This window comes from Amphibalanus amphitrite, unplaced genomic scaffold (genome assembly GCF_019059575.1).
Source record: "Amphibalanus amphitrite isolate SeventyFive unplaced genomic scaffold, NRLGWU_Aamphi_draft 000167F_arrow, whole genome shotgun sequence".
NCBI classification, from domain to species: Eukaryota; Metazoa; Arthropoda; class Thecostraca; order Balanomorpha; family Balanidae; genus Amphibalanus; species Amphibalanus amphitrite.
Genome location: NW_024881662.1, coordinates 823,953 through 842,346, shown reverse-complemented (window position 1 = coordinate 842,346; position 18,394 = coordinate 823,953). Strand labels below are relative to the sequence as shown.

Sequence of the window (18,394 nt, the reverse complement as noted above, 5' to 3'; positions counted from 1 at the left end):
ATCATTCGACGCGCCTGAGCGAGGCGAACACGATACTGCCAAAATCGGCGCTCTGCGGCCGTTTTTTTTTGCGAAGTTATTCACCAAAAACTGAACCGTACCTTGGGGCACTTGACCTGACCTCAGAGGTCACCGGTTGACCTAGGACCTTAAAATCGGGTACCAATCTCTGCGTCTCGTAACGGCGCACACGCTCGTTTTTTCCGCGACGCGCTAGCTCCACCAGGGGCGAAACGGCGAGGGGGGTCGTACCCGCCCCCCCCCCCTCGGCCGGCGCGTATGTAGAAAACCAATAGGTCCGGCGAGGGTTAAATGCATGAAGACATTATCTGTGATCAAAACTAACATGAAATTCGTGATAAGCACCCCGTAAAATCCCATAGCAACCTCACTTTACGAAATTATAACAAGTCCCCATTTTCCCGACTTTTGAGTCATTGACCTGAGGTCAAAACCAATGACCTAGAACCTTGAAACTGGGTATCATATCATCGGCTTCCTCTCGTCACGGGCAACACGCTCGTTTTTTTTTCGGCGAAGCTCTAGCTCAATCAGGGGCCGAACGGCAAGGGAGGGGGTCCAACGGACTCACTATACGTTAGACGCTGGCAAAACACCTATACGAGCGAGGGTTAAATCATCTGTGAACCAACCAGTTTCGAGTGGTTAACCCGCGCCAAGCCGGGGGGGGGGTGTTTGAACACATACACACCCTGCGGTTTTTCGCAGATATTTCAAAAACGGCGGCGCGGAGCGGCCGCCGTTTTTCGCACACCTGTTTGTGCATCGTTTCCGCACATGTTAAAATTTCAGACCCAGGTCGCCTTAGGTCAGGTCACCAGGTCACGCCAAGTGATCTAGCCTCAGAAAAAAAAGAATGCTCGTCATAGCTACACCGACTGATCAATTGCCTTCAAACTTTCAGCGATTGATTAGAGCAACATTAGGTATCTATAAATGTTTATCTCGGAATTTTGATATCGGTGACCTAACGTCAGGTCAATTTTGCGGCCTCTCCGTTATAAGTCAATGGGAGAAAATTGAAAAGCGTCTGTTTTGCACGAACGCTATTCTAGACACTCTCAAACATCGAGATGTAGGTAAAATTGACATACTGAACCGGAAAATGACAACTGTGACCCCTCGTTATGTCTCCGAGGTCATCTCAGGTCACGAACAGAATCTAACAGTTTTTCGCTAATAACTTCTGAAAGAGGCGTACTAGAGCGCTGAAAACGCCTTAGCCCTCGCCCCGTAGGGGGGGGGGGGGGTGAAACGCCCCCTGTCCTTTTCCGTCGATATCTCCTAAACCCACGGGGTGGCGGTGTTCCCCAATAAGTGATCACAAGCAAAAATCGCCAGCGGCAAGAATGTACTACACGGTTCAAGCAAACCTATCTTACTGGACAAAGCCGATCAGTTATTTTTCGATGTAATCAAGTAAATCAAAATGAGTCTCTACTTAAAGACATTCAGAAGTGCTCCCAACTCATCGAATGTTTATAAGAGAATGTGCATTTTTCTTTAAATGCCCACATTGAGCTTCGATTACACTGAAACACCGGAGCACAAATCAGAAGACGCTTACCTTCGTGCGGTTAATAGGAAATAACGTATTTTTACACTTCACATTTCATACTTTCGCCGCCAGATGAGGTGGCGGTGTTTCCCACAGTGGCGGTGTTCCCCCCGCCTCCCCTAAATGCTCAAATGGTTGCTAAATTCGAAATCAGCTCCTAAAACTAGCATAGAAACATGTAAAACTCGAAGAAGGGAACTAAGGTCATCAAAGGTCAGTGACCTGACCTGACTTTCAGGTGACCTTGACACCCACCATAATGCATGGGACCGGTATCATATCACATGGCTGAACGCTTGAAACCGCAAAAAGACTGCAAACGCGCGGTTAATACGAGCCGACATACGCCGGATCGCGATTCCGGCCAAACATGGTCCCGATAAATAGGCCACAGGTCAACGTTCATTTGGGAAAGGGTCATGAAATATTAAGGGTAGGTGTAAAATTGATTGACTCGAGGGTACTGAAAGTTTCATCGGTCCGTTCGATCCCCACCCCTCCCCCAATACGGGCGAGGGTTAAGTCATTCGAATTTCATTTGCAGTTATCAATTTGATTTACGAATTATGTTCCGGCAGCTATTGTCAAAATAAGCAGAATGCAACTCAATGTACCAAGCGCCACTTCGTTCCCCGGCCCGCAGGGAGCGGGGATGTAACTAGTCAGGCACGGCCTTGGCCGTTTCCTCTGGGGCCGCGCCGTCTGCCGAGAGAGGGGAGACCTTGCCCAGTCTGAGGGAGGGGGACGACGGCGCCACCGGGACGCCCCGTCGCTCCGAGACCAGCGCTCACTGTATAAACAAGCAAAAAACGCTGGCCGTGCAAAGCTTGTCTGTGCTTTGACAGAGGAGGCATCTAGCGGAATATTTCGTTAGTACAAAAACTTCTAACAAAGATGTCGCTTGAAGCGCAGTTGAGATTGTAGGTTTTGATCCAACTGAAAATTGACATCTCAAGGACGACGAAATAATAAAAACTTATATGAAATGGTTTTGTATGATGCGTACTTTGATTAATGCCATTAATTTTCCACTGCCTTTTGTGTGAAACAATTTTGTACCTTGCGATTTTGTATGCCACGATTTTGTATGCTGCGCTCTTGTATGTTTTGACTGTCCCCTACCCGGCCTGTTTTGTAGGTTTTGCGCGTTGTATGTTACGATTTTGTATGTTTGGATGATTGTATGATAAGATTTTGTATGCTTTGATATGGAGCCGGGTGAGAATCCGCACGCGTCGGTACTTTTCCGAATCCTGATGAGATGTGCCTGATAATGGCTGCTTAGGTTACGTTATACGAAGAGCGCGTCAAGCATGTGCTGGGAGGATATTATTGCATTCATGGGACAATGCACGCTGGTGGCGTCATCTATAGCAGTCATCATTTGGCACTGAGCCTTGTCAGCTCAAGCCTGTCCAACGCTGGGATCACTGGCTCCGTAACTAGCGCCATCAGGCACCTTGCGACTCAACTCTTGTAGCTATAGTTGCCAAAACACTCTCTAGGTGGCAGAACATGTATAACTCATTCCCACGCCGCCTGGGGGCACAGCTGCGGTGAGTCGGCCGGTGCGGCGGCGGCGGCGGCGGCGGCGGGGCCGCGGGCCGAGTACGGTTAGTATCGCAGCCGGTGGGATCGTAGGTGGGTGCGTGCGGCGCGTGGTGAAGGGGGACACGACGCGCCCGTCAGTGTTGATTGGACCGTCGTGGTAGACAGTGGGCGCGTGTCCTGTGAGAGCAGTGCTGTGTGACTGTGATTGTGATCGGGGTGTTTTGGTGGAGCGGTGGACGACAGACACACGCCAAGGTGACACAGGTGTGCCACGGAGCACGGTGCCGAGATACGCTGCCGCACCGGCCGCGCGCCGACAGAAGTGTGACCTTGACCTGTCTCGGCGGCCAGAACTGAGTCTCGCCTGCGTTCAGTCATCGTACGTGACATGACCTAATCGCCGGTCTCTCCGATAACATGGGCGACTCGAGTGAGCTGAGTTCGGTGCCGGGCCCGGCCGCCGAGCTCCCGGAGGCATGGGAGGAGGATTTGGAGGCGAATATTGCCAAGCATCGCGAGCGTGCCGAGCAGCTGAAGGCGCAGCTCAACAAGGAGAACGCCTACGTCCAGTCGCTGGAGAGGCTTCTGGCCGACGCCAAGAAGAGGAAGGCCAGCCGCGATGAGACGGTGGACTTTGCGGACAGCCCTGTGACGGCCGAGTCGCAGATGACTCTGGACTCTGAGTCGGCTTCGGATAGTGACTCGAGAGACTCTGACCCGGTCTCGCCGACTGAATCGACCGACGGTAAGCCGCCGGCGGAGACTAACAAACCTGGCTTCGTGACGGTAATTTCCGTGACGGCGGCTGTTACAGAGCAGCGTCGTGACGTGGCTCCTTCCGCGCCCGCCGCCGAGGAGTCCCCACAACCGGAACCGGACACAGCCGAGGACAGCGAACTGCCTACTAATGACAAACCCGAGTCAAAGTCACCTGAAGCCCATACGCCTGAAGCTGCAGCACCGGAGTCTGTAGCCTCAGATCCGTCTCCGCCGGAGGCTGACGCCGTGGACGACTCGTCCCTCATCCGTAAGAAGGTGCCGCCCAAGCCTCCGCCCAAGACTTTCCGTCCCCGGCCCCGCTCCTTCCAGCCGGAGCCACCGTCTGTTCCTCGGGTCGCCAAATCTCAGAGCTTCGGCTCCGGACCGGCGCGGCCAGAGTTGATTGTTGAGAAGCCTGAGAGGAAGAGTCACACGGCTCCAGGCGTGCCCAAGTACTGGCGCACGGCATCTCTGGCTGAGGCGCTGGAGGCTGTGGAAGGACCCGAGACACCATCACCGACCACGGAGAAGCCGTCACCAACCACGGAGAGGCCGAGCTTGCTTCAGAAGCTGCGGGAGGATCCTGAGACGTCCGCAGAGCCGCCAGCGCCGGCGGCAGGGGATGGGGTCGACTCTCCACCCTCGGCGTCGGCGGGGGCGGCGGCGCGAGAGGATGACGGCACAGACATTGACGCCGTGCCCGATGACGGGTACGGCAGCAAGGACCGGCCGACCCGTTCGAGCGACCGACGGCAGCGAGTGCCGCGGCGCATCGAGCCGCCCGTGGTGCCCGTGCAAAAGTCGTTCTCGCGCGATAGTATCGGCGTGCAGAAATCACACTCGCGAGAGAGTTTGGACCGCTTTGTGTCGACCAAGGACAATCTGGGCAAGTTCTCGTCTCGTGAGAGCCTCACCAACTTCCCCTCGAGGGAAAACCTGGGCAAGTATGCGTCCAAGGAGAGCCTCAAAGACTCGGGCACATCCAGTCCGAGGAACGCCAGTCCCAAGTTCTTCGAGACGAAGATCAGCAGGTCTGCGTCTCAGAGCTCGTCGGGATCGCTGCCCGCCGCTAGCACACCGCACCGGGATTACATGGAGGGTATTGAGGAGCCGCTGTATGACACGGTAGCTCCCGATCCTGACGGAGATGCTGATGCCGATGCTGATGCTGAACCGGACCTCAGCTCGGCCTCCGAGTATAACGGAGACACGTTCAAGTCTGCCAGCTCTGGCGAGTTAGAGCTGAAGTCGGCTGCCAACGACACGATGCGTTCGGAGATGTCCCTGCGCTCGCAGGTGTCGCAAACGTCGGTGGCGTCGGCGGCGTCTCTGGCGTCGGTGGGCAGCGTCGAGAGCGGCAGGGGCGAGGGCAAGTCAGCGCGCTTCCAGCCGGCCGGCCGGCCGCCCAACTATGTCAACATCGACTTCTTCATCAAGTGAGTACGGAGCTGAATGACATTTCACAATACACACACTGACGGCCGGCGCGCAGTTCGCCCGCAAATGTGCAGTTGCAGTTGTTCCTTCCTCCCCGCATTCCTAACTCAGTGGTCAGTCATCGGCCGGGTTGTGGTGTGGCCCCTGGAGCCCTGCGCTGCAGCCTCCGCCGCCGCGGTCAGCCTCAGTACAGTATAGCGGAGCTGGGTGTAGCGCCGACTGCGTGACCGCGGCCCGTGCATTACAATCGGTCGAGCCACAGCACAACGGGACCGAACCGGACCGAGACGGAGGCCGGACCGTGGGTGGTGGGTGGTGCGTGGCACGCTAGGCATGCCACCGCCCGTCTCGGCACCGAGCGCCCAGCCGCGGCCGCCTCCCCGATCAGAGGTCAACGGTCGGCGACTTTTTGTCCACTCCGATGGGGCGTAGCTCATCCCAAGTCGCGCCCCGTTTTTATAACGTCCCTCATCGACGCCGATCGCGACAGGAGAACGGTTTTAGAGCCGGTTAATTACGCCCAAAGTGTCCCGGTCACGACTGTGAGATCGCGGCGGTGTTCAGTTCTGTATCGGCGGCACGGCGTGAGAAGCGGTCGGTGAGATATTGACGTCACGCATTGCCGTGACCGTGCCAAAACTGACCAGAATGGCCGGCCAGATGACTTTCTCCCGATTTTTGTTGTGGAATCGAGGCATATCGGTTAGCAGATCACTCGACAGTGACAAAAATGATTGCGTTGGGGCGCTGGTGATGTAGAAATGAACCACACGGCGGTCGACTCGGTTTGCAGCAGCGTTGCAGCGCTGCGGTAAAATTCCCCGTGTGTCGCTGCGGCTGCGTCACGGTCGGGATTTCGGAGCTGTGACGGTCCGAGAGCTGGACGGTGCTGCCGAGCTACTGGCTAGTCACCCAGGAAACTGACTGACCAGTCTTGTGTCACACATCCTTCTCCGGTCATAGAGCGGGCTGTCCTGGATCCGTGTCTCAGCTGGAAACGGGACGGTCAGCTGTGTCAGACGTGTCATCAGCTGTGTTAGTCGTGATATCAACTGTGTCGTCATTGGGCTAGCCAAATTGGTTCAAACGCTTCACACGATCGTCTACGCTTCTAGCTATCTGATAGCACAGTTTCCAGTTCCTTTTATGCCTACCGCAATCCCATGTCGCTCGTGTCCCTCACCGTTGGCCGACTTCAGGCACCCCGCTCCTTCTTCACACCCTCTGTCATTCTACGACCTCCGCTCCTACATGCGAGTCTCCCCGCAGTCTCACGCAGCGAGGAAGTGGGGTCGTACGGTCGACCGAACGCCTAGCACCCAGAACCGAGGCCGCTCGCGCTGGGCTGGCCCAAGAAGGCCGCTTTGTCCCGGACACCAGAACGGCCGCGGGCTCTCAGCAGGGTGTGGGTGGACGAGGTCGTAGCGAGGTCGCCCCGACCGCCCCGGCCGCCCCTCTCGGCCACCTGGAGAGTGGGCGTGGCTGGTCGGAATTCCGGCCTGTCAGCGGCAGTTGAATCCGTGAGATTGGTATTCGTGATCCGTGATTTTACGATGCCTCACGGTAGTGAGTAGTCTGTATGCTGTGCGGTATAGTCTCTTGTCGATGCTGGTTTCTGCGAAAATGATATGATGCCTGTTCTCACCGTGATATTTACCAAGCTCTCATAAGCATAATAGCATTGGTGATGGCACATCATCACTAACTGTGACCCACCTACGATCAATCGCTCATTACCACTCGTCTGTCAGCTCGTTTGTCTTTCTGCAACGCTTCTCGACCCATTCCGTGAACAGCCGTCCGCGCGAAGCGCAGACAAACGTCACTGTTCTACGAACACGTTATATTTGCACTCTGATCTCTATCAGTCACTGCCCAGCAGGTAGCTACCAGTGGCGGCGGATTCGATTTTGGCGTGGGGGGGCAAGATCCCAGTCGAGATGATGTCATAGGCGGATCCAGAAAGGCGTTTTCGACACTGTAGGGGACATACCCCCCCCCCCAAAAAAAAATGTCCCAAATCCAAAAACTCCTCGGATTTCGATTCCTTACGGACCTGCTGCTGAACAGTATAAAGCAAAAAATTACTGATGAAAGTTTTATTATTAGGAAACATAAGGTACCTACGTTTTGTCTATTTCGGGCGATGCAGGGGGGGGGGGTATTTGCTTTAAATGCCCGCTCCCTGGATCCGCCAGTGGACTATGTAACGATTTTCGTATTGCTGTATTAGAAAAAAGCTCCAATGGGAAAAAATATGCCATAACCCGATCGCATATCAGATGTTGAAGAACGGTGCCAAACCTTTTGAAGTAGGCGAGCGCTATTCTTCAATGAGGTAACTCCTTACCTCATTGTTCGTTCCTCATTTCCTCTGCTCCTTTTACGTTCGATTTCCGTTTAACGTTCCCTTAAAAAGTATTTCTGAGACAGATATCAACTGAAACCTGCCCATGCCCCAATTAAGCGTGTGTCTATCCGTAACCCGACTGCTCCTCCCGTCTCCGTCGCCACTCGAGATCTCATGTCCCAACGTCGCGCTGCGCTCCGCCATTTAGGCCGCAACTCGAGCGAGTACAAAACCCTTAACCGCTCTGTCCGGGCGGCTTTGCGTCGCGACCGGCGGGTGGAACTACAGAGGGAAATCGGGGAACGGGGCCCCAACAAAGTTTGGCAATGTATCAGGTCGGTGGTTGCCGGTAAGAAGGATGGTCCTGATGTTCAGCCTGACCTATCTGCCAATGACTTAAATTCTTTCTTTGTATCCGTCGGTCCTCGTGTCGCTGCCGAGATCCGAGCCCAAAACGCACCTACCGATTTGAATGTACGTCTTACCCGTGTTGGCGCATGCAGTTTTCAACTTCGAGAAATCACACTTGCCGAGCTTGAGCGGACGATTTTCAGTATGCGTAGCTCGGGTGCTTGCGGTACCGACAGTGTCTGCGTTCGCATGCTGAAAGCCGGATTCCGAGCTATTGGTGGCGTCATCCTGCATATTATCAATACCTGCTTAATTCAATCCGACATCCCCGATTCATGGAAACATTCCATAGTTCACCCTCTGTTCAAATCCGGCAATCCTTCAGACCCCGCAAACTTCCGGCCCATTTCCCTGGTTCCTGTAATCATGAAAGTGGTTGAGCGCATTGTCCATCAGCAGCTCTACATCTACCTCTCTCACAATCACCTGCTGGCATCCTCACAGCACGGCTTCCGCCCCCGGCACTCTACTGAAACCGCGTTGTTGTCCGTCACTGAACGCATCCTGGCCGCCACCGACAGGGGGGAGATCTCAATGCTATGCCTTCTCGACCTTAGTAAATGTTTTGACGTGATAGACCACGAGCTTCTGATGCAAAAACTTATGCTGCACGGTATCGAAATTTCCTGGTTCGCCGCCTATCTTCATGGACACACCCAGAGCGTGTCGTTGAAAAATGGGTCCGGAAGTAGAGTGCTGTCTCGGCCTCTTCCTAATACCATGGGTGTCTTCCAGGGCTCTGCGTTAGGTCCGTTACTTTTCACCATCTTCTCTAACAACCTATCGCTGTACGCGGGTGATGCAGTAGTCTTTCAATATGCCGACGACACCCAAGTATTGGTTAGCGGTCCTGCCAGGGACCTTGGAGTTCTCATCTCGCGCATGGAGGTTTCGCTCGCGTCACTCAACGAATGGTTCTGCGCTAACGCCCTGAAGGTCAACGCCAGTAAAACACAGCTCATTGTCTTCGGCAGTCGTCAAAATTTACGCAAATTGCCAGATTTCAGGGTATCGTTCCGTGACGCAGCGTTGCAGCCGTGCGCGCAGGTGGGGAACCTGGGCGTCACTTTTGACAGTACTCTATCCTGGGACGCTCACGTCTCCGAACTCAGTCGCCGGTGTACGGGACTGTTGATCGGTCTCTCCCATGCGCGCCACAGTCTCCCGGATGGCATCATTAGAACGCTCGTGACAGCACTCGTTATCTCACGCATCCAGTACTGCCTCTCAGTTTATGGCAATGGGTCCCAAAAAAATTTCGATCGTCTCCAAAAAATTTTGAACTTCGCTGCTAGAGTCATTTTCGGTCGCCGTAAATTTGCCCATGTCTCTGACCTGCGAAAAAAGCTCGGGTGGCTGTCCCCGCGTCATATGGCTGATTACCAAACCCTTGTTATCGCCCACAAAGCCATTCAGCGCGGCGAACCCGAGGAATTGGCAACCATGTTCGTCACAAACAGCGCTGTCCGGGAGAGACACTCCAGGCAAGACCACCTCTTTCACCTTCCGCGACCACGGCTGGAAACGGGTAGGCGGCGGTTCGGCTATCGAGCCGCTGCTCTACTCAACAGTCTCCCAACTCAGCTGTCGCAGCTGTCTCCCGCCCGCTTTGCCCGATCTGTTAAAGCCGCGATAGTGGACGGGGCATCAACTGATCGTCGCTGACCAACGGGTTGGTGGGTGGGTGAGTTGTACCTGTGGCACTACGAAAGTGTCTCAGTCCGTGCTTTGACGTGAGTGAATGTGTGAATGCTGTGAATGTTTAGATTAGTAACCGCGGATACGGATTCTGAGCAGTAATCGCCACGCACTTTTAGAATGTGGATCGCTCATGATTGTTCAATACAATACAATACAATACAAAACCAGCTCACAGCGGGAGGAGACCGCTTACCAAACATTCAGAGACAGTCAGTCGCATCTAAACCTATTTGGACAGCGATCCGCCAGAAACCCACCCCAAGGCAGTAGTTCGCCAACTAAGCTCACCGAGACGGGCTGTCTCGATGGGTTTATACAGTAAGCCTACAGCAAGGCTTAACTAAGGCCCAAACGCCCGTCAAGCTGGGAACGGCGGGCTGAGGCTAGGGTGAAGGAACGGTGGACTGGAACGAGGATCCAGAAGCTCTGGGTGGGGCATTTCTTTAGTAGGGCTTTATAGGTGCGCTGACTGCGGTAAGGTCCAAATTATCACACCAAATTTTGCCACGACATCTGCCGGTTCTGGCACTCAAGAATCACTGGGCCTAATGTGGGCCTACAATGCCGAATGACCTCATCCATTGACTTTACAACCAGGACTTTGGTGTGACCCAGGGAAGATTGAAACCTATAGAGGGCGTCTGTTTGTCGCATGATCGCGGAACGGTGAGCGTTTGATCTACAGATTGCAATCTGTAGATCAAACTGAAGCATGCTTCAGGAAAAGCGATCACGAGATCCATTCGTGTTTCCGAATGAGAGGGAGACCCACTAATGATCAGTGCCCTAACCCTCCAAAGTTTCCAACTTTAATTTTTACTTATTTAATAGTGAAAACTGAAATAAATCGGATACTGAACTGTGAACATCCAGTTTTTACACTGGCCCCACACAAGCCTCCGAATGCCCAAAGCAGATCTCTGATGACTGGCCTTTGGGTGTCATACCCGTGCATTGGTCAATGTGGTCAATGTGTACGACCTCGGCGTTTACCATTTTATGCATTGGAAACTGTTGCGCTCGAAAAAAAAATCAGGGGTGTGGCTTATTATGAACGCTCATCAGTCCTAACTACCCGCAAGCGAATGGCTAGCCCTTCCGTCTCCGCTCGCTTGCGATTTGGCATTTATGTAGGTACAAAATCGCGGCAAACGACCAACTGAAGGTATGAGTTGGGTCTCTTGCACACTTAAAATATCTCTAAATCGAATCTGAAAAGACAAAAAAATGTTATAAAGCGGAAATGGTTAGCATTTACACATATTCAAAAGGCACCGTTGGACAAACTGTACGAGCGCATAGCTGCAATATCAGGTTATGAAAAAATTTCCCCATGTTTAGGGCACAAATTATGGAGGGGCAAGAATATACGTTTGCCCCTCCTCCAAAAGTTTATTAGGGGACGATGCCTCCTCTGCCGCCCCTGTAAGCGGTCACTGAAGGCCTGGGTTGCCGCTGCGTCACGTTGACGCTTATAATGCCTCCAAAACTAGGTTGAAGAGAGGAAAACTCCAATTGAACGCGAACGCTTGTCATTTAAGAAAGGCAACGTATGATAAAGTACATGGGCATCTGGTTACATCTTCAGATGATCGAACAGAATAATTAGGTATATGGTTTCTTGTCTAACTTTTATGTCACAAATTATGGGGGGCAAAAAGATACTTTTGCCCCCCCACGAGTTTGCCAGGGGGGGCAGCTGCCCCCCCTGCCCCCCCGAATCCGCCGCCCCTGAGCTAACCCGTGGTGTATGTGGTGTCAAGCGTCACTTTATAGCGGACTTCAGGAAATACCACGTGATATCCTGGGTCGGTTTAGTTAACAATCGATACAGCGTGCTTATTATTCTGCTTAATATTTCACAAGATTTTAACTATGTGATTTTTGTGTTTCAAAATTCCAGCTTACACTTCAAGTCATCCGACAGTGCAGCGTCACTCATTCCCCTCCTCGCCCTACCCCTCAGCCCCACCACCGTCATCTCACGTGGGGCCTCAGCCAGCGCGGCGCGGCGCGTCGGTCGTTGGCACGGTGCCTGTTTGACCAGTCCACAGCACGGTTCACCTGCGTCCGACCAGCACGGCCGTCCGGCCAGCGCGACTCGGCACGGCCCGACCCGGCCCGATCCAGTGACCTATATCGCCCAGCGCCGTCCTCCGGTGTGTCGTGGAGACATCTGCGAGACGGGTGACGCCGCGGAAGGGACGAGATGATAGAGTTGAGAGGAGGAGAGGGGAGGTAGCTGAGAGTGGACGAGAAGATGGGAGTCGTGGCTCGACTGGTACTGTTTGCTACATGGTGAATCGTTCCGTCGTTTTGTCGTTCCTCGCCGAATGTAAGCGCCTTCCCGTCAGCATTGTAAACCACCCTCTCTGCCTTATGCGGCTCTTTTGCCTGCCGTTTGCCATCCACCCGTCCATCGGCCAGTGGATGGTGGATGTGGTGGCCAGGCCACCATCCACCGCTCATCCCGCCGTCCACCGTCCACCGTCCACCGCCCATCACCCACCTCTCGTCCACCGCCCATCATCCACCATCCACCGCCCTCACCTCAGCGTCAGAAGCGGACCGACCGCTATCTCGCCCGTTCCTGAATGTAACACGGTCGGACATCTATTCACGCGTCGTCACCCAACATATGCCGTAGGGTTGTTCAAAAAAACCGAATTTTGGAAAAGTATATGGGCTCATGGCTCATGTGGTGCGATATTCTTTTCTGAGACCAATGATGCCCTTTTTACTGAAAAGTATTAACTGTTAGGGGCTCCTCAAACGGCTTAAAGAGGACCATGTTACGCCCGCCGACCGGCCGGTGTCAATAAGGGCGAGAGTTCGACGCCGCACGGCGGCGGCAGCGCCTTATCGGCACCGCGCGCCACGACATCTGCCGGGCGGCCGGCCGGGCGGTGGGAAGTTATAAGTGCGTGGTCTTATTGCACACGATCGGGGTGAGCTATCCCATGTTTTCGGGGCGGAAAGTTTCAGTGCAGCATCGGTGCGTCTGCCACGGTGGTCTGTGTCGATGGTATAGAAAATAACTCAAGCAGAGCTCAGAAAAGAATGAATGATTCCGGGTAGTTGCCTCGAAATAATCCGTTTCAAGAATACGCTGCCTTCTTAACGTACCGTATCACTTGTTAATTCTTCAAAAAGCAAACTCTGAGCAATTACACACCTCTTTGCATTGCTGTTGACAATTTACGTTAGTTTTTGACGGTGGCTCGCACCCCCAATATGCTGCCGCGCAACTTTATTCCAACGGCGAAACGGCAACTTCGCGAGAATCGAAAATTCACGATATACGTACAGCAGGGGCTGGCAATGCAGTATGCACAAGGACAGAATATGGAGGAGACCCGACAGTCATCGGCCCAAGTTTGGGGGTGGCTTTGACGAGCATATGCGTCACCAATGTCATTATTCAGATACGTTGATGTCAGATGCTGGGGCAACAGAATCGACGCCAGGTGTAACTTAGATTAGCGGGTCGAAAGAAAACATAACATGTTTGGGGATGACAGAGTGGCCACCCTGACAGTGTGACGAAGTGAGACATGAGTAGAGACATTAGCCGGAGTACCTACTCATATAAATCAAGCGCCGTTTATCCAATCCTTCGAGCATAAGCGACGCCGGCAGTCCGGCCAGGGCGGCCGTGCCCACCGATGCCGATCAAGACCCGAATCCAGACCCGGCATAGAACACAGCTCTGCCCTGACGTGACACATTACCCCGGTGTGTCACTCATGACGGATAGACCAATGCAGGAGCCTTGCCAGCTCCTGTTGTACCTACTTCGTTAAATTTTCGATTCTCGCTAAGTTGCCGTTTCGTCGTTGGAATAGAGTTACGCGGCAGCATATTGGGGCTGCGAGCCACCGTCCAAAAGCAACTTAAATGGTCAACAGCAATGCAAAGAGGTCTGTTATTGCTCAGAGCTTGCTTTTTGAAGAATCAACAAGTGATACAGTACGTTAAGAGGGCAGCTGTATTCTTGAAACGGGTTATTTCGAGGCAACTACCCGGAATCATTCATTCTTTTCTGAGTTCTGCTTGAGTTATTTTCTATACCATCGACACAGACCACCGTAGCAGACGCACCGATGCTGCACTGAAACTTTCCGCCCCGAAAACATGGGATAGCTCACCCCGATCGTGTGCAATAAGACCACGCACTTATAACTTCCCACCGCCCAGCCGGCCGCCCGGCAGATGTCGTGGCGCGCGGTGCCGATAAGGCGCTGCCGCCGCCGTGCGGCGTCGAATTCTCGCCCTTATTGACACCGGCCGGTCGGCGGGCGTAACATGGTCCTCTTTAAGCCGTTTGAGCAGCGCCTAGCAGTAATACTTTTCGGAAAAAAGGGTATCATTGGACTCAGAAAAGAATACCGCACCACATGAGCCATGAGCCCATATACTTTTCCGAAATTCGGTTTTTTTGAACAACCCTAATATGCCGGCATATGGCCGCGCTGACCACCAGTCCCGCTATGCTGATGGCACTCGTGTGGCGAATACAGCGGATCCGCCGCCGCATAGCGGCTAGTCGCAGCGGTTCTGCGGTAGGGCTAACCAGCTCGGTTCTAAGGATAACTCGCCGATATATGCGCCGATCGATTGCGAATTAGGAGGGTGGTGGTTTTGCGGAGTACCGCTGTCACGACGATTTTGCCATGATGTTGTCAGTGGTCAGTAGTTGGCGACCGATGGTCAGTAGGCAGTGGTCACTGGTCAGCGCACACTGCACACTGGACACTGGTCAGTGGTTAGCGCTAAGTGTTCAGTGGTCATTGACCGATGGTCCGTGGGCGGCGGTCAGTAGCTGGTAGTCACTGGACGGTCATCAGCGCCGCGCTGGTCAGTTGGTCAGTAGTCAGCACCACATGACTCTCAGCCGTTTATGCTTGTCACCCCATTCCATTCCATCCGCATCCCATCTGCTCCACCACCCGTTCCTCCGAGCGGCCGCCGGGCGATCCAGCCTACTTTTCACGCCGGCCGCCCGGCCCGACCCGGCACTGGTGCATAAAGGAAGCATGCGCCGGCCTCCTCGTACGTAACGGCCCGGCCGCCGCTCGGCTCTGCAGCGCCAGCGCTACCGCTGCTGCTGTGCCCGTCACCCTGTCCAACCTGGGGCCCGTCTCACACAGACCGATCGACAAAAGTACGCGGCCGAAATGGATGTGGTGGCGTTTCGCGCACGGGATTGCATGTGGTGATGTGTAGATTCTAAAGAGTGGAAGATTCGTATGCGATACACGGTTTCAGGTCGACGGATTTCATATTTCGTGTATTTGTTGATCCAGCTTTATTAGACTGACTCGCCTCCGTATGACAAATGGGCTGTCTGAGCACTCAGTGGTCGTGCAACTCGGACGGCTTTTGGCAGGACGCGCAATCTGACATCTCCGCCCTTAGACCTGTCATCCAGACGGGTACGCCTGCCGAGACTGCCGCCCTGCAAATATACTACTTCTCAGATGCGTGAACAAACCGGTATTTCGGGTGGGGGTCGGCACCTGTCGTGTGGCGTTTTGGTCTTCAGTGTCGAGGAGTAGAACGCTGTTGTTTTATCGGTGATTTGAGTTGAACGGACTCCACCTACGATGGCAGGGTTCCAGGAGTTGCTGCTGTCATAACTCCAGTTTTGGCGATGGTTTTCCTAAATAAACCCTTCCTTCTTCCCTGGGTGATTCAGTGAATGTCGAAAGTGAGTGGAGAAAGGAACCTTGTGTCACTTTACATAGGAATTAAAACGCAACTGTGAGCATTACGCACCATTTCATTTGAACGGCAAAGTACAATCGTGCATTCAAACATTTGAAAGTGCATCGTAGTGCCCAGAGATAAGATACGACATAGACCACTATATATATAGTGGTCTATGGATACGAGTATCTACGCTACAGGGCTACTTATGAGCCTTTCGAGTGAGTTACCGCTATCAAAACTAGGGACATTTACTCACCGCTTTTCTGTTGAAGGCATTACGTAATAGGAAATATGAGCGATGAATGTCATGCTTCCATTGAATGCTGTCACATTTTGTTTTATAGTCCTATATTTCAGGATTGAATATTCATTGTTCAACTCCGAGCTCATCATAAGTATTTCGATACCACGACCAGCACTGCACCATACAAATTGCAAACCGTATCGGTAATCTTTTTCTTTCTTTCTTTTTTTTTGCTGTAGGTAATCTGCTGTTTCCTAGAGCCAGCTCCTCTCTCCTCTCTCCCTTCGTCTCGTCTCGTCTCGACTCAAGTCATCTCGCCTCCTCCCCTCTCCTCTCCTTTCCTCTCCCCTCCTCTCCTCTCCTCGCCTCTCCTCTCCTCTCCTCTCCACTCCTCTCCTCTCCTCTCCTCTCCTCTCCTCTCCTCTCCCTTTCCCTCCCCTCCCCTCCCCTCCCCTCCCCTCCCCTCCCTCTCCTCTCCTCTCCTCTCCTCGCCTCTCCTCCCATCTCCTCTCCTCTCCTCTCCGTCGCCCGGCAGTCGCTCCGACAGCACCCTGCGCGACTCGGTCGGGGAGCCATCAGTCGTCTCAGACATGTTTGTCACATGGACCGACTGTAAATAAACACCCGGCATCCATTGTGTTTTCGTTGCACCAATACTGGCGAGGCTGGCCGGTGCCATTGTTGCCTCAGCTCACCCCAACAGATTCTTCTTCTTTCATCTTGGCTGTTGTGAATGTAAGCGTTTCTTATTTTTGCATCCCTGCACTGTGCATGTTGCGATTGGTGCTGAACAAGCTTTGCAGCCCTCTGGGCTTGTCTTCCTGCGAAGCTCTCCGAGTGTTGAGTTGTTGACACAGGTGCCCACCCGACCAGTCTCCTTGACCGGCTGGTCTGACCGTTCTGACCGTCTGACCGTTCGCTGGGCCGGCGGGCTGTGGTGACTGGGCCGGCCCAGACCGCAACCAGCCTCAAACACAAACAATGGAACATCGCCAGCGCTGCAGCGTTGACCGCAAAGCTGCCACCGAGGCATTCGTCGGACTGCAGAGGTCGCTAAGACAGTCGGTGTGGGCGCCGAGGCGGGTTCTGAACGGGCTGTCTAGGCTGTCGAGCTGTCGGGTGTCGAGGCTGTCGAGCTATGGAGCTGTCGAGGCTGCCGAGTGTCGAGTCTGAGGTTCAGGGGGTAGGGTTTGATGTGGGCGGGGGCTGACAGCTTGACGGGGCACTATGCCGGCGAACGCTGCCACGCACGCCGGCCGCATGACAGCGGGCCGGGCGGTATGCAATCTCAGGGTCACCGGTGGCAGGTGAAGCCGCGGCGGCGTGGCAAAAGTGCCCAACTGCAGTGCGCGGCAGCGGGCAGCTTGGCGTCGTGTTTTCCTCGCCGGCCGCCGACCGGTCCGACGGGGCGAGCAGCAACGCACCGAGGAAATGTCGCCACTAACTGGCGCAGAGGCGGCGTCAGTGGCGCAGAGCCGGCCTGCCGACTCGGTACGGGTTTGTTGTTCCAAACGGATGACTGATGGCGTGTGTGGTGGGTGACGAGCGCTGTGTTTAAGCACCTGTCGGTTAGCGTGTCGAGGGTGACGGCTGACGGCCGAGCCGGCGCTGACAGTGGCGGGCTCATGGCCTGACGCATGACTCGGTACACCATTTCCTTGTTTCTCTCGCGGTGATAAGGTTGCCTCGTTAAGCGGCTTACCGAGTGCTCGAGATTCGATCTGCAGTCTTGGCAGCCTGTCTTGGCAGCCGACCTCCCCGTGGCATTGTCTGTGGCCGCCGCTGGCCGTCCAAAAGTCCAGCGCGGCGGAGGCCCAGTGACTCAGTGCCGCCGCCGGCGCCACGCCGCCCGCAGTGCGATGACGCCCGGTGACGCTCGGCGCCTGCACCTCACCGGCGTCATCACACCGCCTCGACCGCCCGACGGCTTCCTCGACGAGCTCCGGTCAGTGTCAGCCCTCTCCCTGTCCCCACACCGCCCCTGCCCCGCCGCCGCGCCCCGCCCCGGCTCGGCCCGGCTCCGTCCGCCGCCCCGTGCCGTCGGCTGGATCCCAGTGCTCTGAATCAGCGATACCCCGTATCCGCGTCCGCCGCTGGCACAGGAAATCCACAGCGCCTCGAGTGGCGCCACTGCTCGCGGTCGGCTGGCAGTCCTGGCGTCAGCGCTGGCGAGTAATCCAGTGCACGTCGCGCCCTCCGCGCCTTCGTCGTTCGTGGAGCTGCGTGTGTGCGTGTCGTTCTCAGTACTGATCTCTCCGAGTCTGCGGACTGTGTTTGATGGTGTTCCGGCGCGCCGCCATGTCCGAGGGCTCGTCAGCCTCTGTGAGTGCGCCGCTGCGCCACTCGCTTGGCTCCGTGGTGGACGTTACGGTGCGTCCTCTGTTCGTGGCCAGCCAGTCGTCGGTGGAGGACCATGGGGAGGAGGAGGTGGCGCTCTGGCTGGACGCCATCATCAGCCCCACCAGCAGGTAGACGGCGTACAGGCTCTTATCTATTCTTCTCCTTTCTCTTGTCGCTTTATTCCCTCTTTCATCCTTGGCTAGCCGGATTGACGCTCTTTCCCACTTCCTTTCCCAATTCACGTATTTCCCCTCACTTCTCATCAAAAGGTAGGCAGTGCGGCGTTTTGCGCCCCTCCCCTCCCTTTGAA

At 54.6% G+C, this 18,394-nt stretch overlaps 1 protein-coding gene across 1 annotated transcript in view; it reads left to right on the top strand.

The window, feature by feature from the left end:
* The first annotated feature begins 3,122 nt into the window (after positions 1-3,122).
* Positions 3,123-18,394, top strand: part of LOC122383571 (active breakpoint cluster region-related protein-like) — a 76,208-nt gene continuing 60,936 nt past the window's right edge. The window contains exon 1 of the mRNA XM_043370121.1: positions 3,123-5,325. Within this exon, the coding sequence (XP_043226056.1) occupies positions 3,548-5,325 (1,778 nt within the window). The 5' untranslated portion in view covers positions 3,123-3,547. The remainder of the gene's footprint in view (positions 5,326-18,394) is intronic.